This window comes from Penaeus vannamei, chromosome 5, assembly GCF_042767895.1.
Source record: "Penaeus vannamei isolate JL-2024 chromosome 5, ASM4276789v1, whole genome shotgun sequence".
NCBI lineage: Eukaryota > Metazoa > Arthropoda > Malacostraca > Decapoda > Penaeidae > Penaeus > Penaeus vannamei.
The window spans coordinates 27,494,230-27,518,447 of NC_091553.1; the positions used below are offsets into that span (position 1 = coordinate 27,494,230).

At 33.3% G+C, this 24,218-nt stretch overlaps 1 protein-coding gene across 1 annotated transcript in view; it reads left to right on the forward strand.

The window, feature by feature from the left end:
* Positions 1-2,311: 2,311 nt before the first annotated feature.
* LOC113800468 (protogenin B) overlaps positions 2,312-24,218 on the forward strand; it is a 30,962-nt gene continuing 9,055 nt past the window's right edge. The window contains exons 1-15 of the mRNA XM_027351246.2: positions 2,312-3,714; positions 3,859-4,028; positions 4,246-4,508; positions 4,741-4,907; positions 5,053-5,208; positions 7,341-7,498; positions 8,101-8,328; positions 8,507-8,642; positions 10,550-10,683; positions 13,009-13,151; positions 13,894-14,024; positions 15,103-15,290; positions 17,177-17,321; positions 18,037-18,308; positions 24,098-24,205. Of these exons, the coding sequence (XP_027207047.1) occupies positions 3,471-3,714; positions 3,859-4,028; positions 4,246-4,508; positions 4,741-4,907; positions 5,053-5,208; positions 7,341-7,498; positions 8,101-8,328; positions 8,507-8,642; positions 10,550-10,683; positions 13,009-13,151; positions 13,894-14,024; positions 15,103-15,290; positions 17,177-17,321; positions 18,037-18,308; positions 24,098-24,205 (2,643 nt within the window). The 5' untranslated portion in view covers positions 2,312-3,470. The remainder of the gene's footprint in view (positions 3,715-3,858; positions 4,029-4,245; positions 4,509-4,740; positions 4,908-5,052; positions 5,209-7,340; positions 7,499-8,100; positions 8,329-8,506; positions 8,643-10,549; positions 10,684-13,008; positions 13,152-13,893; positions 14,025-15,102; positions 15,291-17,176; positions 17,322-18,036; positions 18,309-24,097; positions 24,206-24,218) is intronic.

Below are 24,218 nucleotides of genomic sequence, written 5' to 3' on the forward strand. Positions count from 1 at the left end.
ACACACACTACACACACACACTACACACACACACTACACACACACACTACACACACACACTACACACACACACACACACACACACACACACACACACACACACACACACTACACACACTACACACACACTACACACACACTACACACACACACACACACACACACACACACACACACACACACACACACACACACACACACACACACACACACACACACACACACACACACACACACACACACTACACACACACTACACACACACACACTACACACACACTACACACACACTACACACACACACACACTACACACACACACACACTAAATACACAGTAACACACTAAAAACACACACACACTACACACACACACACACACACACACACTACACACACACACACACTACACTACACACACACACACACACACACACACACACACACACACACACACACACACACACACACACACACACACACACACACACACACACACTCACTACACACACACACACACTACACACACACACACACTACACACACACACACACACACACACACACACACACACACACACTACACACACACACTACACACACACACTACACACACACACTACACACACACTACACACACACTACACACACTACACACACACACTACACACACACACTACACACACACACTACACACACACACACTGCACAGAACAAGCAAAAAAATTATCATCTTTTACTATTAAACAAATTATGTGAAAGATCAAGCAGTATAAAGATCAAGCAATATAGAGCGTTCAGGTGTAGAGTTGACATAGACAGGATTGCATGAGATTGTTTATGGGTCTGATGATTCAGAAATGTCAATGGCTTCAAGCCCCATGCAGTTTGCAACAGTAGCAGCTGTAACTAGCAATTTGTCCTTATCCAAGAAGTAGTTTTGATGCAACTTTGAAGACAACTCATTTCATTTGCCAGTCGGTCATAGGTGTTCTCACAAGTGTTTTCCAGCCTCCCTACACCAATGTAACACAGCACACACCTGTTCTTCAAGATGTATCAAGTTGGATGCCTTTCTCCCTGTCCCCCCCTCCCCTTTTTTTTGTGTGTGTGCATGTGTGTAAAAGAAAAAAGACGTGCTAATATAGTTGATGGATGTTGTGTAAGTCGGGAATGAAATGTCTAGCTGGAAATGTCACAGAAACATGAAGAAGACGTGCTTAAACTTTGACACTCTGCCAGTCTGTTTGCTAACCTATTTCAAGGTATTTTGTTTTTTCTTGGAATGTCAAATTAGCTCTCTAATTTTTTTTACTAGAATTGTGTATTTTGCTTTACTAGGGGTCTTCTTAACAGCACTTGAAAAGAAAGAGTCAAAAGACCCTTCATAGCTATGTTACAGAACATACCTGTCAATTATGAAATTTAGAAACCCATTTTGCACAACAATTATTACACAGAAACAAATCACCACAAAAATTATACTATCATAATATTGGTCTTATAAACCCAATATCTCATTAAGATGTACTGGTTGGTTTGAATTTGCATTTCCATTATAACTTTTTTTTAACTCAATAAGAGTTTTATTATTTAAAAACAAAATAGAACCAACATCCTCACAATGTTGTCTAGATTTGTACAGTAAAGATCTCACAATTTTGCTTATATTGTGGCCGAAACATGAGTTGCAATTTTTCTTGGATCTGACCCATGGTTGGTTTTCATGTGTTATAGTGTGAACAGTATAATTGATGATCATTATTAATCTCTGTAAGTGCCCTCAACTTACTTTTTATTTACATTCAGTTCTCAGTGTTAATAGACTGACTCTTAAGGACCTGCAACTTTCCCTTATCAACTGACAAATCTTACATTACATATACACAAACAAGCAAGAAGAAACTTCTCATGGTTCACTTACCAAAATCCTTTGAATTAATAATGGTTAAAGATACAAACTCCATCGCTCCTAACAAGAAGATAGACCATAGGCAAATTTCATTCATGAAACACTGTAGTGTGTATTGATTAGTATGCTATGTTCAAAGACTCTTGATACTTTAATTATAAAGAATAAAAATTTGAAAAGAGTGTGATAGGCTGCCTAAACCTTTTTGCACTGAATATGAGAGTTAATTTGAAGGTGAGAAGTTGCATTCATACCTAGGAAGGACCCCTTTTACTTGAGCATCACTAGTAATTATGGTGACTCTTGAAGGAAGATCAAGATGTATGGCCTTTCATCAAGGGCTTTTGGCTATAATTGTTGGCTCCTATTTTTGCTATTCCTTTTCCAATTTGAAGAGGAGAATTATTAATATACAGGATTTAAAAGTGTTGCTAGGCATTATGTACTCAAGTATAGGTAGAGCATCCAGCTTTTGTAAACAAAATAAAAGACTAGGCATTATTTTCAGCATTAGATTGTATGAAGCCTAGTCCAGAACAAGATACATTGTACACTGTATCTGAAACAGTTCCCCAACAAATCCAAAAATGTCTCACAACTGTTTCAAAACAATAGTGAAATATGATTTCATAACCACATCCAGACCAAGATACTTTATTGAGCAACATTCCCGCAACAGAGTATCGAAAGAGTTGCTCAGAAGTTGAGGAATAATCCAAATTTGTTTCGCAATGTTTACTCAAACATTCTGAGACAGGATTTTGTGTTTCCCTGTTTCCTACTAGATATGGGAAACACAATACAAGGTTTCCAGCAACTTGACTCATGCTCCATTGGTAATAACTGGTCCGTAATCTACATGTGTGAAATTACATGTATACTGCAAACTCAGCACTACATATTTAAAGCCAAGTCCTGAGTCATTGCACAAGTAGAAAAAATGAAAAAGCCTTCAAAAAAAAAAAAAAAAAAAAAAAAGATATCATGCAGATGTATTGACTCGCATAGCTTACTACTGTCAAAAGAAAAATAACTTTTCTGGTTGCCTGTCACAGTTGTATTGACTCACATAGCTTACTACTGTTAAAAGAAAAAGAAATGCTATAGCCTATCATGCAAATACACATTCTTATGTAGTTTAGAACTTTCTGCAGCCTTGTATTTTATATTTTCCAGCATATGCTGCAGTAGCCTCTTCCTTGAGTGATATTACAGTGATGAGCACTATTACCGCCAATTTCAGAATGATCTGGATGTGCAGTAGTGTGTAAAACAAATCAGATACAAAGTGGTGCAAATGTTTCATGACTGTTAAACAGTAATCGCTAGACAAAGTTTCTTGTGTTTTGCGACTTTTGCAACAGTCGCAAAACTGTGTAGCAACAAATTTGGAATACTGCTAATTTGTAGCGCAGCTGTATCGGGATAGTACAGATACATTGTTGCACAACTGTTTTGATACAATTTATCTTGGTCTGGACTAGGTTTGTTATGTCTTTGTAATGTAAATGCCCAATCTTGAGTATTAGGCTAAATAAAATTTTAACAAACCTTTCCCTGCATGCTTATTGAAAGATCACATTTCTATCTCTACAGGTGCCGGGCGACAAATTCAGTTGCAGGAAAAGAACGCCACAGTAACGGCATTTCTGTAACAGTACTGGAAAGGGGTGAGGGGGACAACTACAAACTCCCCTCCTTCCTCTCCCCTAAAGACCCTGTTCGAGTTGTGCAGGGGGAAAATGCAATCATCGAGTGTCTTGCAACAGGTGTGCCACTCCCAACAATCTCATGGCAACGAAAATGTAAGTACCAATACAAATGCCTCTGTTGTATTATCATTATCTCATTGTGTAATTCTTCAGCTTCCTGATGTATATATTTGCAGTTGGATGTATAGAATGTACTGTGCTGATTCTTCTACTGTATGATATTTTCCATTTCAACAGTGAATGAAAGTGCGGGCTGGGAGGACTTGAAGATGGGAGTCAATGGTGTATCCATGATTGGGCAGGGAACACTTGTTCTGTCCAATGTTCAGAACACAAGCTCTGGACGTTATGCTTGTACTGCAAAGTCGTATAACCCAAACACCAAAAGAGAAGCCAGTGTTTCTAGGGTATGTCTCATATTCTTTTTGTAATTATGCATAGTACACAAACACACTTCATCATTCATATGTGCACACATGCATAGACATATAAATGTTTCTTGTTTTAGTATGCATATTTACACATTTATTTTTCTGTTATTATTAAGATTTTGTGGTGATTAATGTGTTTAGATTGATCACTGATGTGTTTCTCTAATGAAAGAAATTTTGCTTGTACTTACAGGAAAGAGAGTTAGATGTGATGACCCCACCTGAAGTCATTGATTCTCCAAAGCCCGTAAATACCTTGTCAGCCAAGACAGCCCGTCTAAACTGCTCAGTAACGGGTCATCCAACTCCCCGCGTCATATGGTACAAAAATGGGCGGCCTGTCTTCATTAAAGGACGGATTGTTCAGTCAGACACCAACCAGCTCCTCTTCTACAATTCAATAACCGCTGACAAAGGAATGTATCAGTGCCTCGCTATCAACGATGCGGGATATGCGTAAGTGTTGCTTGATTTGATATAGCTGTTGGGGTACTCAAGTAACTGATTTGTTGAAAAGCATGAAAGTAGAAAACACTTCTGTAGAACTTAATATTGATTACAGCAGTACTATTTCATCATGGATTATTTGTATCTAGTACATGTAAAGGTAGTTTTATTATCTGTAAAAGAAGTATGAGATCGTAATGCCCTCTAGTTATCTCTATAACATTTGACTCTTGATCCTCAGCTCAAGTTGGGCCCACGTGGTAATCAACTCGTCCAAGAACCAACCAGAACCACCCCAGAACTTAAATTATGTAGTTCTTTCGTCTACCTCGGTTCTCCTGACATGGGATGCAGTCCACCCACTCAACGGCAAGATCAAAGCCTACTCAGTACATTATGTTGAATCTGGTAATTCTCTTTCCCTTACTCGTTGCTGGTATATCTGCAGCATATCATCATGGATTATGTTCCCAAATATTCTTAAAATTTGTTGATGATATATACTCCTCTGTATTTGCCCTCCCTCTGAATGAATATGTATCTCCCAATACAGAGAGCAGTGCAATGGAGAGGCAGGAAGTGTCACTAAATACATCACTCCTTCTAGAAGGTCTCAAGCCCAACACAAATTATACAGCCTTTGTTAGAGCCTACAGCAGCTTCCCTTCAGAAATCTCAGAAAGCCTGGTGTTCCGCACAGCTGAGGATGGTGAGTAAGCAGTGGTTTTATTCATGAAATTCCTTCTAGGAGTAATTAGGTATCAGCCACATAAGGAGGGATGATACAAAATATTATGAACAGATTTTTATTAAATTTTTGCCAGAGATGTGTCTTACCATAACTCAGATGTCTATAAAGTTTGGTAGTGATTTTTTTTAAAGGATTCATATGCATTGTGAGATAGATGAACACAGATGTCACTGGTTAATGTAAATCTTCAAGTGTGAATATTTTTATTGCATCAGTGACCCCATTGCATTTGCAGAGGTATGCACTCTGAGTGCTTCTAGTTATTATTATTATTGTTATTATCATTATTATTATTGTTATTATCATGTTTTTATTTTATTATTATTATTATTATTATTTATCATTATTATTATTTTTATGGTAGTAATGATGATAATGATAATAGTGGTAATAGTAATGATGATGATAGTAATAATGATAATAATAATAATGATAGTAATAGGAGTAATGATAATTAGTGATATTATAGTAATAGTAATTATGATAATAGTATTAATGATGATAATGATAATAATGATGATAATGAGGATGATAATAATGATAGTAATAATAATGAATATGATGAAAATAATGATCCTAATAATAATAATAAGATAATAAAGATAAAAATACAACAATAACAAAAAACAATATTGGTCATAATAATGATAATGATTATGATAATAATGATGGTCAATGATGTTGATGATGATAATGATAATGATAGTAATAACAATAGTAATAATGATGAAAATTATTATAATAAAAGTCATTATTAAAATTATAACATTGGTGATTTTTATGTTAATGATTATGGTAATGAATATATTGATATTATTAGTATTGATAATGACAATAATAATGATGATGAAAAGAATAAAAACAATGATGACAATAATGATGATAGTGGTAATAACAGTATTGATAATAATGATAATGATGATTAAAGTAATGACAATAAGGATAAAAGGAAACAAGGATTGTAAGGAAAATGATAGTAATGATAATAACAATAATAGTAACAATAACAATGATAATAATGATGATGATGATGATGATGATAGTAATAATAATGATAATGATAATAGAAATTATAGTATCAATTGTAATGATATTAGTGTTAATGATAACGTGTGTAGCTATATATATGATAATGATAATATTAGCAATGATAATAATAGATAATGATAATGTTTATAATAGTGGTAATGATAATAATGATTAACATTAATAATAAAAAGAATATTAATAAATTAAATGATTCTATTAATTCAAAGAATTGAAGGGTAAATAATGTCAGTCAAGTGCATAGTTCATGGCTCTTTGGTGAGTAAGTGCTTGTGGAGTTATGTGTAAGAAAGTAGTTTTAAAACAGCTTCAGAGAAGAGTGCAATTTTACTTCCACTCCTGGGATCAATGAGTTAACCCCTTGTTTACTGCAACCCATGCTCTCCCTCTCCCAACCTTTGTCAAATCGAATTCAGAGTCTAGAAAATATTGATAAAAATTGCTCTATTTTTAATTTTATTTCTGTATATTGCCAAATAGATAGATGCGTGTGATTCAAGATTTATTTTCAATAGTAGTATATGTGTACGGATATACTTTACAAGACCTTCAGTATTTCTATTACAGACATTAAAAGTTATATACATACATGGGTTTTCAATCATGGTATCAGGCCTTATAAGTTATGACTTCAAACTAATGGTGAAGTTCATGAATACCACAGAAACGCTTCAATCACACAATCGCTGGAAATCTCAGAGCATGACGTCCAATTAAAGCAAGAATTATGTGCACAGATTTACATTAATATATTCAATTCAAAGATCTGTTTAACTATAACTGCATTGGTTACTTTTCAAAATATATTGTTAAAGGTTATTTATAACCCAGCTGGTGGAAATAACATTCCGCTTACACTATATGATACTATCAATTCAGACTTAGCATTGATATCAAATGTATATTGAAAACAGGCCATTGTATTAGCTTTTGAATTGATACAGACAGAAAGGGAAGTTACACATGTATACATGTGCATTTATATGTTGTTTTTCTTCAAAGGTACTTTTCATAATTGACAAAATTATTTTTCTGTCCTGTAGTCCCTACTGATGTCCCAGCTGTGCAGCTGGTTCCTCTGTCGCCCACAACTCTCTTGGTCAAGTGGACCCCATTGGCACCAGAGCAAGCTCGAGGCACTATCCATGGATACAAAATTCTGTGGAGAAAACGAAACCATCACTACTACCATGTCCAAGAGGTTTGAGTTTATTGAGTTGAAAGTTGACAATAGAAACTGAATAAGTTTGATATTTCTTATGTAGCATTTTTGGTGTTCTTGTTACAGCAATAGGCTTAGAGACAGGTGTGAAAGTTCTCCCATTGTGAAGATAAAATCTTTTATCAATAATATTGCCACCCAAAACAGATAGATTGCAAAGTCTTAAGTAGATGCAAATACTACTATAAGAAAACTTGATATTAGTATCCTGCATTATATCATATTATCAGTTTTAGTATTTATCATATTTATTTTAGTTGGACATCTTGGATCATTCTTCTTGTGTGACATCCAGGTATAAGAACACCACAAATGATTAATCAATACATATTTGAGATATATTTAGATATTTCAAATCTGATTAGTTGTGGAGTTGCATGCTGTCATCTTTGCATGCATGATAGTAACCCTCTTTGGACATGGCATTCCAGCCATTTTAATTGGATAACCTTCCTCACACCAACCATGAGCCTGCTTATGGGCACAACCAGTGACTGATCCTCTGAATAGAATAGAACATTTAAAACCAACTGAGCCATGCAGTAACATTTAGGTAATATAATTGTTCATACATATTCCAGGTTTTGGCAGATGTGCACGAGTTTCAGATCACTGATTTACATCCAGGAAAGAAATATGAAGTACAGGTGCTGGCAGCAACAAAGGCTGGGTATCCAACCAAGAGTGGCTGGCCCTGGATACAACAGAAGATGGGTGAACCAACCCAGGATGTACCCTTTCCCCCTGAGGTCACGCTGAAGGTGCTCAATGATACTAGCAGTGATTCAGCAGGAAGGCTGGCAATTAAGGTATGGAAAATATAAGGGTGTTTGTACTGATAATGGAAAATATAAGGGTGTTTGTACTGACAGTGGAAAATATAACGATGTTTGTACTGATAATGGAAAATATAAGGGTGTTTGTACTGATACTAAGACTACAGCAGTTAATTTACATTATTTTGATTTTATCTCTCAAATATTGCAGGTGGACTGGGAGGTTTCATCAGAAAACAAAGTAGAAATTGAAGGTTTCTGGTTAAAATACAAACGGCAGGATCAGACGTGGAATGAACCCATCACTTTCCTACCAACACAGAAATCATATACCATAACTGGCTTGGGTGAGTAAAAATTTGCTTAATCATGGAATTAGGTGTACTATTACTTGTCACAATTTGCAATTAATATATGTTTTATTTGTTAATAAAAGTTACAAGTAAAAGATTGTATACGTACACAGACATATATTTTCATGATACTTTGCAAATGTCTTGCATTTTTATTTAGTTTAACCCACTTAGATTGCTATAATATAAAGTAGCATCATCCAGTTTTAAACTAATAAGATTCTAATGACTAGATGAAATGCAACTTTGTGAATATGAGATGCATCACAAATCACAGATAGATTAGTATGATTCCGAAGTTCATTCTGTTCATAGTTTGGTATTCAAGCCTAGCACTTAACACTCACATGTCCTGCGGATGTATTGTGAGAGATATTGTGGAATCTCCTCTATACTGCTTTGATTTGATATGTGAAGCACATCAAGTGTTAGAAGCTACAAGGTTCTGAAGCTGTTTTCAGATAGTGGAAAGATTTTCAAAGATGTGATCAAGTCAGTCAGTGAACAATGTGAATTAAAAAATAATGTATATATATGATGATGATAACTTTTCAGTACTAAGCCAGATTCCCCAAAGTTAATGGATTGCAGAATTGTTATTGATATGAAGCATAGCTACCAGATTACTGAAATTTGGCTGTTATACCAAAGATTTGTGATGTAAGCAGTAAACTTGGCCCTTCTCTACAGCTGCAGTAATTTACAGAAGTCTATATTTTGGACTCTGTGGGTAGCTAAGAGAGCAGTGGCAAGGGGAAAATATTGTAAAGGCATTTCATTTTCATTTCTTAATTGCTTACCTATACAAAATGACCTGGAAATCATGCATAAGTATGAAATGTCCATCAGAATCTAGGGCAAGTAGGTTTTTCACATCCTCCTCACACTGCTAGTTTGAACCTTTTGCACAAAAAAATTGGCTCACCTTTTTTACCACCTATATGAATTTAAAACAAAAGTTGACTGATCTTTTATTTGTCTCTCTACTTTCTTTATATAATAAGTTTCAAAATTTGGTTAGGATTTCTTTATTTTTCATATTCTATAACTGAAAACATGAAAATGGGAAAGATATACCAGCCTAGAAAAAATTCATAAAATGTAAACAGCTTTTGTTTTACTCCTAATTCAAAGAAAATGGTAATCAAGGCTACAAAAATCTGACAGTCTGGATATGGTGCTTACAATGATCCAGATACACAAAAAAAGTCGGAGTAATGTGACTTATAGTCAATGTAACTACCACATCTAATCAGAATAAAGAAGATATTGTGAAAAAGATTATAATTTCATTTCGTTTGAGAAGAAAATGACAGTTGTAAGGAGCACAAAAAGGAGGAAAGCCTTACTTTGTCCTCCAAATTTGTAAAAATCAGTATAGAAAGGTAAAATAGTAATTAGAAAGTGTACTTTATGTGATTTTTATTATAAGTGATTCATTTAATGTTAATGGAGTTGAAGTAGTCCTCAGTTATTTATTTTGGTGTTATATATAGTAAGAAAGATAAAAACTTGGCAAGCAACAGTGACTGTATTGTATGATGTCTCTGGGGTTTGGTATCTGTACCATCCTCAATAGATGTTAGTTGTGATGCCCAATGAAAAATTAATAAAAGTCAGTTTAGGTCTGTAAGATTTGGTAAAGCAAGCTTTGCAGCACTGCCCTGGCTGAAGTCGCTGTGACAAAGGGTACAGTAAGGTATTTTCCAACAAAGCAAGTTCTTGCATTCAGCATATGAAAGTATAGTCTATTCTTCTTCCTCAAAAAAATCTCTTGGTTCTAGCTGTGGGTAATCTACCCTTCCAACAGATCTTATTGACTGTATCTTCTAAGAGTTATAGTATCAATTATTCAGTTGCATTTTGTGCAGTGAAATTTAGCAAAAGTTTTCCATTTGCAGAAGCTGATTGGTATGAAGTCCAGGTGAAGGCATTAAGTGCCAATGGTGATGGCGAGCCGACTGTGAACGTGATTCACACTCGTCTCCCTAACCAAAGCACACAGTTCGCAAACACTACTTCCAGCATTGATAGGGTAAGTATTTTTCATATGTAAGTGAAAATCTTGGTTAGGTCAGTAGGTAATATGGATATTAACTTGAAGGGAAAGTGGCTTATGAGATTTAGTTACCTTGCCTTGGTAACAGATTCATTATAATGATTAAGATTATTTTTCGTTTTTCCTTTCCTTTCATTTTCTTTGAATTTCATCAGATATGTATATCTCTTAACCTATCAAAATATGGTGCCAGCTAAGCTTGAACTTAAATCACTGATTACTGGTTTTGTTTGTTATTAATGTATATTCACCATGATTTTTTAACTTAAGGGGGCCGTCAGGCTGAATTTCAATGAATATATTTATTTATTTATTTTTTTTTATTTATTTATTTTTTTTTTATTATTATTTTCTAATCTCCTGTAATCTATTGGGCTTTGGCAATCCCATGACGTAATATTCCTGCTAAATACGTAAAAATATAGAAGTTTTGACTAAATCTCTGACCCCCCCTCCCCTGCTCTCGCTCTGATGGTTGCAATATTGTGTTTGAGCAAATAAACTCAACTAAGTTATTTTTTTGGAATTTTTTGTTTTGTTTTGGTATTCTCTTGTAGCTAGCTGGCAACTCTGCTTACTGTATCACCTGATAGCTACGACTAGGAGACAACATTGGCAGTCACCACAAGAGAGTCAGAGGGAGAGGCTGCGCATCAACTGCCTCCTCTACACCCTCACATAGACATACCCCTGATGCGTCTTTATAGCACACTAAGAGGACAGAATTAATGATAGATGTTATTCCTGAAATTGATAAACCTTATGATTTGAAATACATCTCACAATCACAGCTGCAGCAGTTGTTTATTCGCATGAAATGCCTCATGAGGTACTGTAAAGGCACTGCGAAGCATGTGATGGCAAGACTGCATTTCAACAACCATGTACAGTTAGTGCAATTAGTACCTTGCAAATGGGGGTGACCAGGTACCAGCTACACTTCAGAATGCCATGTGAATGCCATATAATGCATCAAGATTAATGCAGAGATCAGAATTCTAAATAAAAAAGAAAAAGGGAAAAAAAAAGAAAAAAAAATGCTGGAAAAAGTATCCTCAACTTCAAAGCCCAATATCTAAAAACTACACCTTTGTCAACATCTTTTTTAATGTTTTTCCATAACTGTTACTCAGGTGATTCTAATGGGATTTAGATAATTTCAAAGCTGAATAAATATGATAGAAGTCCATATATTATGCTTTATATTCATAGGAGTGAACATTTCCAAAAAAAAAAAAAAAAAAAAAAATCCCACTAAACTAAGAGGAAATTGAAAGATCTATCTATACAAGATTTAGGTATTGATATAGAGTATTTGTGGTATTTTTTTCAACAAGTTTGGTCAATGGATAAGTGTCAAATATAAAATTTTGTGATTTTTAAAAGACTTTATATATATATATATATATATATATATATATATATATATATATATATATATATATATATATATATATAACTTCATTGTTTATTATCTAAATGATTTGAAACTTGGTGGTGTAAATCTCTGTATATATATATATATATATATATATATATATATATATATATATATATATATATATATATATATATATATATATATATATATATATATATATATATATATATATATATATATATATATATATATATATATATATATATATATATATATATATATATATATATATATATATATATATATATATATATATATATATATATATATATATATATATATATATATATATATATATATATATATATAACATTAAAAAATCACGAAAATCCGATTATAATTGATGAACTTTGTTCTCGAGTGTGACAGCCCCCTTAAGCAGAATAGCATATAGGTGATATTTATTTGAGCATACTGTAATCAAACTTATGAACCCTTTTTGAAAATTTTCCTCCTTTGCCTTGTATTTCTACTTATTTTCAACTTATTCTAAATTATTTTTTCTCTTAGTTTTTTTTTTTTTATACATATATAACATAAATGTAATGATAGAAATAACAACTTTTTGAAATATTTAAGTAGTGAGGTAAATAGATAAAAAGATGTATGGCTAGTGATTGACTTGCCATCTAAGCATTTGTGAAGACATCTGTTTATAAACAAAATCAATAGAACAGAACCACAGTGGATAGTGCCTGTACCCAGGTGTACCCAGGACCATTGATAAATGAAAAAAATGTCAAGACATGATAAGTGGTATTGAAAAGGACAGCTAACTTAGTTTTGATTTCTTTCTCTTCTCAACATTTTCACAATTTCCATAACTTGAAAAAGAAATATTACAAGAGTATGTCTTTCAGCTGGAGGCAGATTCTCGGTCTCAGACAAGCGTTCACTTGTCCTGGCGGGTTACAGAAGGTCAGGATGGAGCAGCTTATTACACTGTCAAGTACCAGCAGATCACACATTCACCAAATCCAGCAGAGGCAACATTTGTCCGAAGGTAAATTTTTGTGTTGTTAGATATCATTATTCATATCATAGAAGTATCTTTTTTGTATTGTTCATTCATTTAGGTTTTATAAAATTTCTGTAATAGTAATATTTAAGTGTTTTAATATATTACAGCTGCAATTGAGGAAGGAAGTTCAGCCCTATGTAACAACCTGCCAAAGGTTACATGGGGACTGTTCCTTATATATCAAAGTATTAATAGTTGTCAGATCACAGTCAGATTTTAGTTCTCTTCATACCTTAGTTGAGAGCATTGATATATGGCTAGAAAATAATTTTCTACAAAGATAACACACTAATAATTGAAATTCAGATATAATGCTACCATCATAACAATTAGTTATGATGGAATTGCCTATTATGGATACTATTTAGTCTGAAAATAGTAGTGTTGTTTGAGGTTTATGTATTGAAAAATCAGTAGATCTATTGTAGTAGCACATACTGTATATATGCTTCGGCAAGAGGTCATCTTCATCTTTTCTAGATTTTTATTATTGTTGTAGTTGTTCTGTTGTACAAATAAACCAGGTAGATACAGCATCAGATGTTGATTAAGTGAGCCATCACATTTCATTTATTCCTATATATGCTTTTGTTTCATGAATTAAAATTTGTTATACTTTTGCGGCAAGCCAACTTTTGCGCAGTAATGGTAATTAATAAAGACAGCACTAAAAAGAACTTTGCATGTCAGTTTTAGATATATTAATTCTCCCATTTTCTTGCAGTGACACTACAGAGATTGTAATCACAGGCTTGAAACCATTCAGCACATATGAATTCAGTGTTCGTGCTCATGAATCAGAGAAGACATATGGCCCTTTTAGTCATCCTGTTCAGGCTATGACTATGGGTAACCGTAAGTATTACATATTGTTCAGTAAGTATATGATGAATGCAGGATTATTCTTTTGTTTTTTTGTATTTAGCTCAAGACACAAATCTTAATACACATAATCTCTGCCTATCTATTACTTGTACACACATTTTGCATGTACTCATACTCAAGCATACTTGGATTCATATACACACAAATGAATAAGCACATGCATATTAACAAGAACGCATTGGACATTTGCATCTTTCCTCACATTCATATGATATGAGGGAATTATGAGAGGGGAATGCTGCTTTCACATGAGGAATGGGCATGGAATATGGGGTAGAGCAGGCAACAACACTTGCAAGTTTGCTCAAGGCTTTAAGATGATACAGATTCAAGTCACTACTTTTGGGTTATACAAGTAATAGAACATAGGATCTCTGAGCTATTGAGGGTTTTATAATACTTGTGTAAAGGTTTCCCTGTGGCTTAGAGTAGATAGTCTAGCATAACTTAATGTCTCCAGGAAAATGTGTTCACTGTAGTATTGTTTTATGAAATATCTCTGCACATTGATGGTTCTGCAATTGCTTAGCCACAAAGGAGGCAATTACTAGACCTTATTACATTACCTGATTTCACCTTTGCTTGAGTTTCCATGAAAAATGCCTTTTTAAGAATGCTATCAATATTGATGTTGCTATTTTTATTTTAGACTGTATGATTATTTTAGTGTTATTGACATTACTAAGAAATAAAAAATACCGGGAAATAATTTTGAAAATCAAGGAGAAGAGTGAACAGGAGAGGGAAGTAGTACTCATAATTGACTCTTTGGTAACTTTTTTACTTGTCGTGCAACCTATGTGCAAAAATAATTAATAAATTAAACTCAAAGTGGGCTTGGTATGTATGTACATGCCATCCACAGCAGCTTTGGGATAAGATGTGTTCAATGTGATACATACATGATTCCACAAACATTTACTTTGTGCTTGTGCAATTTGTTTTTATTTTGAAATATGAATTGTCTAATAATGCAGTACTAGTTGTTACACTCTGTTAATTTGATATTGTATACATTATACAAGTATCCTTTATTTACTTTTTCCAGTCCCATCAGCACCAAAGGACTTCATGTATGAACCTACAGATGCTTCTACTATCCGCCTGAAATGGAGTCCACCAGAACAGTTGACTGGGACTCTGAAGAAGTATGAAATTCTCTACAGTCTGGATAAGCAGAAGCCATTATCTGAGTGGGATGTGCAAGAGGTAGAGGGTGATGCCACAGCAGATACGGTGAGTAGGTGTTACGATGATAAATGGGGAGAGATGCAGAGATAACTCATCACATTGACAATGATTTTGCTATAATCATTAAGAGTTATAGATGTCAGTAAAGTATGTTTTTTACTTAAAAAATAAGAGTGTAAAAGGCATGATGCAACTTATATTTGTGATTAAAATCTTGTCTACACATTGGATATTAAGATGTATGAAAGTTTTTTTTTATTGTAGACTGCATTAACATTAATAAACATTTTTTAGTTCAAAAATTTAAAATTGAGTCTTGACTATCTGCACTCTAAATGGAATTATACCTATTTCCTATGCATCAAAGGAAGATTTAATCTTGACATAAGTAAAATGTACATAAAAAAAATCCATTCCATATAGCCTCAAAACACCCCTCAAATTGATTAGCTTAAATGAGGATTATTTAGGATGGAATTAGGATACTCCCCAAGACATGGCTTGCCCCACCCAAATTACCTAGTTGACGGAGAATATATTTTCAGTAGGTGGCATTCAGTGGCTAGCAAAGACAGTTGATGAATAGGCTGCTACAGGAGCTTGTTTATTAAGAACAATAGTTTCATTTACAGCTTATTTATTGTACCATTAGGCCTGGGTCAAGTAGGCTTGTATATAAATAACAGGTTATTTGGTGAGGTATTGATGAGGAGAAGGAATATTGTCGCAGCACATTAACATGGTGAATAAAGCACTTTTAACAATTTCGGTGAGGGGGGAGTGTGTTATGTTGAACCCTTTGAATGCTCATGGTTAGCACCATGAGTCTTTTCTCCATAAAAGGGGAAATTAATATTTAACCCTGAGGGTAAGGTTAAATAAAATGCTTGTGCCAAAAATCTCAATGCTGCTATATCCAAATGTGGTGCTCAAAGGGTAAAATAATGTAACAATGTCACTACTTTGGGATTTAAGTATTTCAAACCACAATAAACATTTCAAAAGTTTATCTTACCATTGAGACAGAAAGAGGATACAAATGAAAGCCATGGACATTTCAGTGTTCTTTATAATTATTTTACTTCTTTCAACCCCTCGATGCCAAAGCACTTTTTTTAACACTTGGTCAATAGCCAACTCAATTCAGCCTGTCTACCTCACAATCATGCCTGTTCCCTTGCATCGCCAGCCCCACTTCAGCTCTTTGGTCAGCCGTTCCATGCTTACAGCTACACAGAAATGCCTCACACACCACCACCTTTAGTTTAGTGTACTACTAGCTCAGTCATCAAACATACTTGGACATCTGTTGACCAAATGTTCACAGGCATGCCCAGAGATAAAGTGCATAAGGCCTGGCATTTCAGGAATAAAGTTTAGGTATCTTAAAGAGAATGAATTTGGCTAGTTCTTTCTTATTTCTGTTCTTTTTTTTCTTAACAGGACTTCATCCACAACTATTTTCATGTACAAAGTTAGATTTTGGAACTGTTTCTGTAAATCAAGTAAATCACAGTAATGGACCTAACATCTTGAGCCCTCTCATAGTCTGAAAAATATGTGTATGTTACTTTGTGCCTTACATGTTATTGTCAAAAGAAGAAATGTTGCTTTTGTGGTGAAGTTATTAGTACAGGCTAGAAATATAGGTTATACAATCAGCTGATAAAATGTTTTGAAAATAATTTTTTTTCTTGAAAATATTGTACTCTAGTCTTTCACCTGTAGAGTCTAAGATCAATTCTTCTTGAATATTAGTAGATTTATTATCTATAATTATGACTATTACCTTTTTGTTTAATTTTTCTTTCTAAGTTCCAACCCTGAAATACATTTGTTTTTCAGCAATACTATATTCTCCCAGTCACCCTTATATGTTGTTTATTTCACTATCATTTCTGTTTATTATTATTTCCTATTTCCCCTTGCAGGTTGGGGGACTTGTGTCGAACACAGAGTATTGGTTTCGCATTCGTGGCTGCTCAGCAGTTGGATGTGGAGAGAGTACCGAACCTTTGTCTGCTACAATACCTGCCATTCTTCCACCTGATCAAAAAGCACCTTCCAGTGAATTTTGTAAGAGTATTTTCATTGTACTCTTTGAGACATATATTTCAAATCATGAATATTATGGTTTGTTTTACTTTATTTTTTATTATTATTATTTTTTTATCATGTAACCCTCTGGTTACCAGTAATTAGTGAATATTACTGGTTTAAATTTGTAATATTTATATCCACTCCCTTAAAGTTGATTATGAGGATGTCTTATAGACAGATGTGCCACCCCCATAAAATTTTCCATTATACATGTACTCTCCTTGTAATGTGACTAAATGGAACAGATCAGTTTTTATATGATCACATTCCAGTGCAAGATCAAGTGACTAAATTTATTTTATATATTATTGTTTCAAACCTGTGCTGGTCTTAAGACAGAAGAAACAATATTCAGTTACCAATATGATAAGATTAGTTATGTTAGGCATTAAGTTAATACCATTTGTAATTTGCATATATATATATATTTTTTTTTCATAGAGAAAAGCTGAACCTTCTTCCTTTTGTAATTTTGTTTTTCTTTGTTTAATGCAAAGTAGAATTTACTTGGTTTTACATTTTGATAAAGATTGACTAGAGAATCTTTAACTATTCTCTTCTTGTAAATACATACTATCCAATTAAACAACAGATTGGATTCATTTAACATTATAATTAATTTAGTGTTTTGTATATGTATATAAACACAGAATAAAACTTCTGTATACTTAAGATAAAACTGTTGTTTCAGATCTCATCCTATGCTTGGTTACGGCATTTTTTCTACTTACAATCATTGGAGTTGCATCTTTGTATGCAGTCAAAGTCCGCAACATCTCATCATCCCCGCGGGTTTTGGCATGCAATGGAAATGGCCACATCAATGGCAAACGCAATACACAGGTTGTCAAAATAGGGCAGGCAGATGGTCAGGCTGATGGAGATTGCCAAGAGATGGAAGTATACATCCCAATGCTAACACAGATACCCCCAGACTTCAAGTGCACTCCACTGGATACAAAGGTAAATAGGACCTTTTCATCATTTTGTGCTGCAGTGTCATGGTACAAGTGGTTGAAAAAGTTTGTGGCCAAACTATGATTATCAAGTTGGGATTTTATCTATTAACACTAGTACAGTCAAGTAAAACAGTATAAACCCTGTTGTTAAATATGAAAGAAGTTTAAACAATCTTATTCACCCATATTTTGATATTTGAAATTAAATGTATAAGAAAATATATGATGAAAGAGGCATTCCCCTTCTTAATTTCCAAATCAAATATTAATTTGCTCACTTAGGTTGCAGCGTACACTTGCTAAGGGATAAATGCTTTCGTGAATTAAAGAAATAATAATGAATTAAGAAGAAATGATAACAAGTAAGTAGAATATGAAAATGGATAATTGCAGAGGGTCTCCACGATTCATTGCCCCATTATTCATCCTTTCACTCTTTCATCACAGATGATTTGTGGATGCAGTATGAATCGTATTTCATTCTTTAGTTGTTAGGGCTCAGGATTTTTTTTTTTTTTATATATACATGTCCACAAACACATAGGGAAGTATGGAGAACCAAGAAACAAAAACTACAATGTGAAAATGAATATAAATACAATAAGAATTTAAAGTCCAGAATATATATATATGTGTATATATGTATATATATATATATATATATATATATATATATATATATATATATATATATATATATATATATATATATATATTATTTATTTATTTATATTTATATTTATATTTATATTTATATATATATACATACACATATATATATACATGTTCCAATACATGTTTACATTCCAGCCACTGAATTTAGAAAGAAAGACTACCCTGCTTTCTTTTTTTAAGCGGAGTCAAACGTGAATGCACAATGATCAGCCTCAACCACTCCTGGGGCTGGATACTCAAACATGTTAAGGCACCGTAGTTTACAGCCAAATGTTCCTATAACCCATACACAGAACAAGGGACCCGCCATATTGGTACTGGTTAAGGCACCTTAGAGTAAGGCCAGTGGAGAGCAGCCTTAGTGAGTTATGGCAAACCATAAATGACATTTTTCAGCCTTAGAACAATTAGTACAACCTTACAATTTGTGTTTTGCTCAATTATATTGTTATTATGTGTGCATAAACCAGTCATGGACAAGTAAATAAGGGAGCAAGTGTTATATTCCAATATAACTTATTTGCCTTTGCCAATAGCTGTGTATCTCACTCCCATCCAAGTGTTGTAGCTGTAAACAAGGAATTATACTAAAACTAGCATAAATACTGTCTTTGCCTTGGATGTAATGGTTTTACTTGTACTCCCATATCTTTGTTGTTATAACTGTTAATGTCATTATTTTCATTATTGTTAACGTAATTTGTGGTTTTCTGTGAATCACGATGATTCACAGAAAAAGGAGATTACTTTACATATGCAAACTTAGTTAAGACTTTAAAACTTGTTCCAAGTGGCAATTGCTTGGTATGAAAATTCAAACCTAATATTACTCTTGTAATATTATTCATCCTTTTGAGCAAGGTCTTGCTTTCAAGGAAACAGCACTTCATTCCTAAATTTCACTCCGTTAATAAGGTCATTCTTTTTCATTAGGAATCTTGCATATTTCCATGTTACTAATTTTAGAACATGATAGTCAAAAAAATTCATTATGCCTCAGACTGGAAACTGTGTTGTGTCTACAAACTCAGCTGATTAGCATTTACGGCTTGTGATTGGTCAATATTCTATAAGAACTTCCTGAAACAGCAGCTGTGATTGGCCATTGAAGATCTGATGCCATAAGTGATTTGCGGTGGTGCAGGGTTTAAGGCAGGGAGAAGGCACTGTAAAAAACATTTGTGTATAGGAAGCTAAGTCTGAGATACAGTGCTCTAGGCTAGCCGTGACTTAAGGCGCCACAGGACAGTTAAGGACTCCAACGTGCCTTAAGTTTAAGGCTCTTTTGAGTATCCGGCCCCTGATTCCTAGAGAAGAAACTTGGTAAAAAAATAAAGATCTACCTGTGCAAAGACCACCTCTGCGGGGCCAAGGTCGGAAGTCACCCCTCAGTTAATGAGACAGTGATGTCCTGTCACATTTAGTAATTGTGGGCTTCCCTGCATATGCAGTACTCACAACCTCTTTCATGATGATACCCTGTAAACTCATGTTATTCATAATAATTACACAATGTTTTACAACATCTGACATTTGCAATTATCTATGAGGTATTACTCCATTTAGGCTTTATCAGGGTTGCAGCTTCCTGACAGATATGAAAGTAGCATACATATCAAACAAGGTTTTATAAGTATTACATGAAATATATGTTACATTAACATTTCATGATTGAACTAGAGAGAACTAATGAATATATAGAGCATCTGTTTTTGCTCTTCAGATGAACAAACAGTGAGGTTTGATAGTAATTGACTTTTGACTGTTATGAAGAGGAAACATAAATATAAGCAATTATATTGTATATATGTTCATTTTTATATTTATTTCATTTATTTATCTATTATCATTTTATTTTATTTCATCTTTTTTGGAACATTATTTCAGTATTTAAGGAATATAGATATGTGAGGGCATTAACATTCAATTCAGAAAAGAATACATACAATGTCATTTTTCCTTGTATTTCCTTTTGCAGTTAATTTCAAATATTTAAACATGAGTGACAAAGTTTTTTTGTTTTTTTTCATAGTTTATTTGATAATAAGCATTATACTGTTATACTTGAATGCACTAAGTACAGTCAGATAAAATCCCAGTTTGATACTTACAGGGTGGCCACATATTTATGGGGCTACCAACTGTACATGCTCTGGAAAACAGACTTGTTTAGTTGTAGCTGAATATCACTAGATGATAAGACTTCAAGTTTTGAAAATCTTTAAAGCCTTTTGTCTCTTGTTTCAGGAAAATTGTTTACGGTTTATGTTCAGTGTGATGAATATTAGTATAAGGTGTGAGTGAGGATAAATTCCATAAAGCAAAATGTGCATTGAATATCAAGTTGAATTAAATTCTGGTGACAATATAAGTATTTTGGAGTTATTGTGCATTTTGCTTTTAGGGATTTTAGCATCCACATCTAAGCTTAATTTTGAATATTTAAGGGGACTGTCCCTGGAGGTGGGGAGGGAGGAACAAGGGAGTTTAGAGGGTCATATAGATTAAAAAAAAAAAAAAGTGGACCTGCGGATTTACTTGATTTTTGGATATTTGATGTATTTTAACATTCTGCATCTTTTGAAATTTATGGAAGGGTGATGTGCCCCCACAAAAAACTTCTTTTGTTTTTTCACATGTCTGCACAGTTTATCCCTCATCCCAGAGGATTATGAATTATGTCATGAAAAAAAATGTAAATAAACATCAGTTAATTCCTATAACATCTGTGGTGGCTTTTTGGAAAATTCTGCTTAGTTTCCTCATAAAAAGTGATGTAAAAAAAAAAATATATATATATATATTTTTATTGTACAAAAAGAAAACGGGAGCAAATTATAAAAATCCCATCTGTAATTGTGTGTACATTTTTGAGAGGTTTACAAAGATACTTTCAAAATTTTAAGAACTGGGACAAGGGGTCAACTGAAGCTTAAAAAAGAAAAAATTGAAAAACAAGATAACAAAAATTTTGATATTTGAATATAGATATATGAGGGCATTAACATTCAATTCAGAAATGAATACATAGAATGTCATTTTTCCTTGCATTTTCTTATACAGTTAATTTCAAATTGTTAAACATGAGTGTCTTTTTTTTTTTTTTTTTTTTTTTTCTTTAAGAATCTTTATCATGTCATTAGCATAGAAACTACTATCATTTCTCCTTCAAATGCACTTTGTTGCATAAAGGTATGATCATTAGTCTCTTAATTTATGATAACAAACAAACAAATGACTTCCATGAAAAGGGTTAAGTCAAGACCCAAGACAAAATGAACATTATATAAAATTGGTTGTTTCTTGTTTTATACCTCTTTTATTCACGTTATAGATCAATAATGTTTTATTTTATTTATTTATTTTCCTTTTATTCCATTTTACTCATCTTCTGCATCATTTAACCATGTGATTCCACCTCAAAACAAGCAATAAATGTTTAGTCACAAGCCGAGTACTTCTTGTTTGTTAGAAATAACTGTTCTGAAAATGTTGATATATCAAAAATATTTTGAAATACAAATCACTTATATTCGTTTATCGTGGACATGTCTTGTGATGTAACAACAGGTGTTAAAAATTTGTAGCCCTATCTTAGGAGTATACACAAAGAAGTAATACCCTGTCTTTAGATTTAATTTTTTTGTTAACTGGATTTATAATGACATAATGTTGTTTAACTGAATAGTTAGTTTCAAATGAAAGCACAAACATAAAATTATTGTAATTAGAAAAGTCAAAAGCAGTGATGATGCTTGGAACTCTGTCAGCTGAGTCCCTCCAAGACAGCCATTAACACAAGTCTGAAGTTACAAGTCTGTAGAGATACAGACTTGTAACTGCTCATGTATTGTCACCTAAACATACTTGTATGATGAATATGTCTAAATCAAATCATATGTATTTTATTTTATTGGAAAGAAATTTTTAAAGTCACATAATTTTTATTTTTATTTGTTTTTTCATATCATAAATCTTTCACTTTGGGAAGAAACTATTATAATAAGACACTTTTATCCTCCTGTGATCCAGTTCAGTAGATAATGGCATAATACAATGCATCATATTCACTCCTGTAAAGCGAGCGTGCAGAAGGATGAAAATCGGTGACACAGCAGCAGTGAGACAGAGGGTTCTGGTCTTGCGTGTTGCTTAGATTTTTTGTTGCGGGAGTTTATATTCACATGAGTAATTCTACACTTTTGTACGAATATGAAACTGACCATAACTCATTTTTAACCACTCCGACCCCCCCCCCCTACCAGGGACAGTCCCCTTAACCCAGTACTGCTGGGGACACTATGTATGTATGTGCCATGTTCGTTATGAGTTTAGTCTATTGATTGTCTTTACACTAAGATGGCTCCACAGGTAATTAGTCACCAATGAGCCAATTACTAGTATTTTCTAGCTCACCAGTTTACCCTTTTCTTTTTTTATATATACATATATTCTCTTTGATCTTATATTGCTGTCAGTAATGCCAATAACATTATAATGATTGCAATGTCTTTAATAATGATAATTATAACAGCATCTAGATAAGAAGCATTTGTTGTTGTGGAACCATCTATGCATAAAGACATTTCACTAAACAATACTACAGCGAACACTACATTTTCCTTTCATGAATGAGTTAAATAGTCTTCTAGAAAGATATTAACCACATGTGGATAGTCTAGAGGTATCCACACAACACCCACAGATGGGTTTATTTTTTCCAAATACTGATTTTAAGAAAAGATGTTTGGTCTTATAAATTGTTGGTAAAGGCTGAAAATGTATGTATTTCTCATTGATTGACACTGTATAGGTTTAGGTCGGTGTGGATGCTGGTGTCTGAGATTCATGATGAGGGAGTCACCTATGTGCACATAATAAAGTAATCAGTTTAAATTTAATGATAGCTTCAGTTTATAAAAAGATGTAACATGCAAAGTTTGGTTTGGACTCTTTTACCTAATTTGGTAGTCATTTTGCAAAGTTTCAGCATCCAAATATCTCTTCTTTTTAGAGATAATGTATATCAGCATGAAATTATTAAAAAAAAAAATTATGTAGGTCTTTAAAAAAGAAGAGTTTTATATAAAGGGTCTAACACAGCTATGCTGTTAACAGGGAGGATATCCAGAGACTCGTATGAATGGAATGAATAACCCAAGGTGCAATGGTTTCGTTGTCAGAAACCGAGATCAGCTGCAAGCAGTTCCTCATGCAGAGACGAAGGTAAGTCTATGTT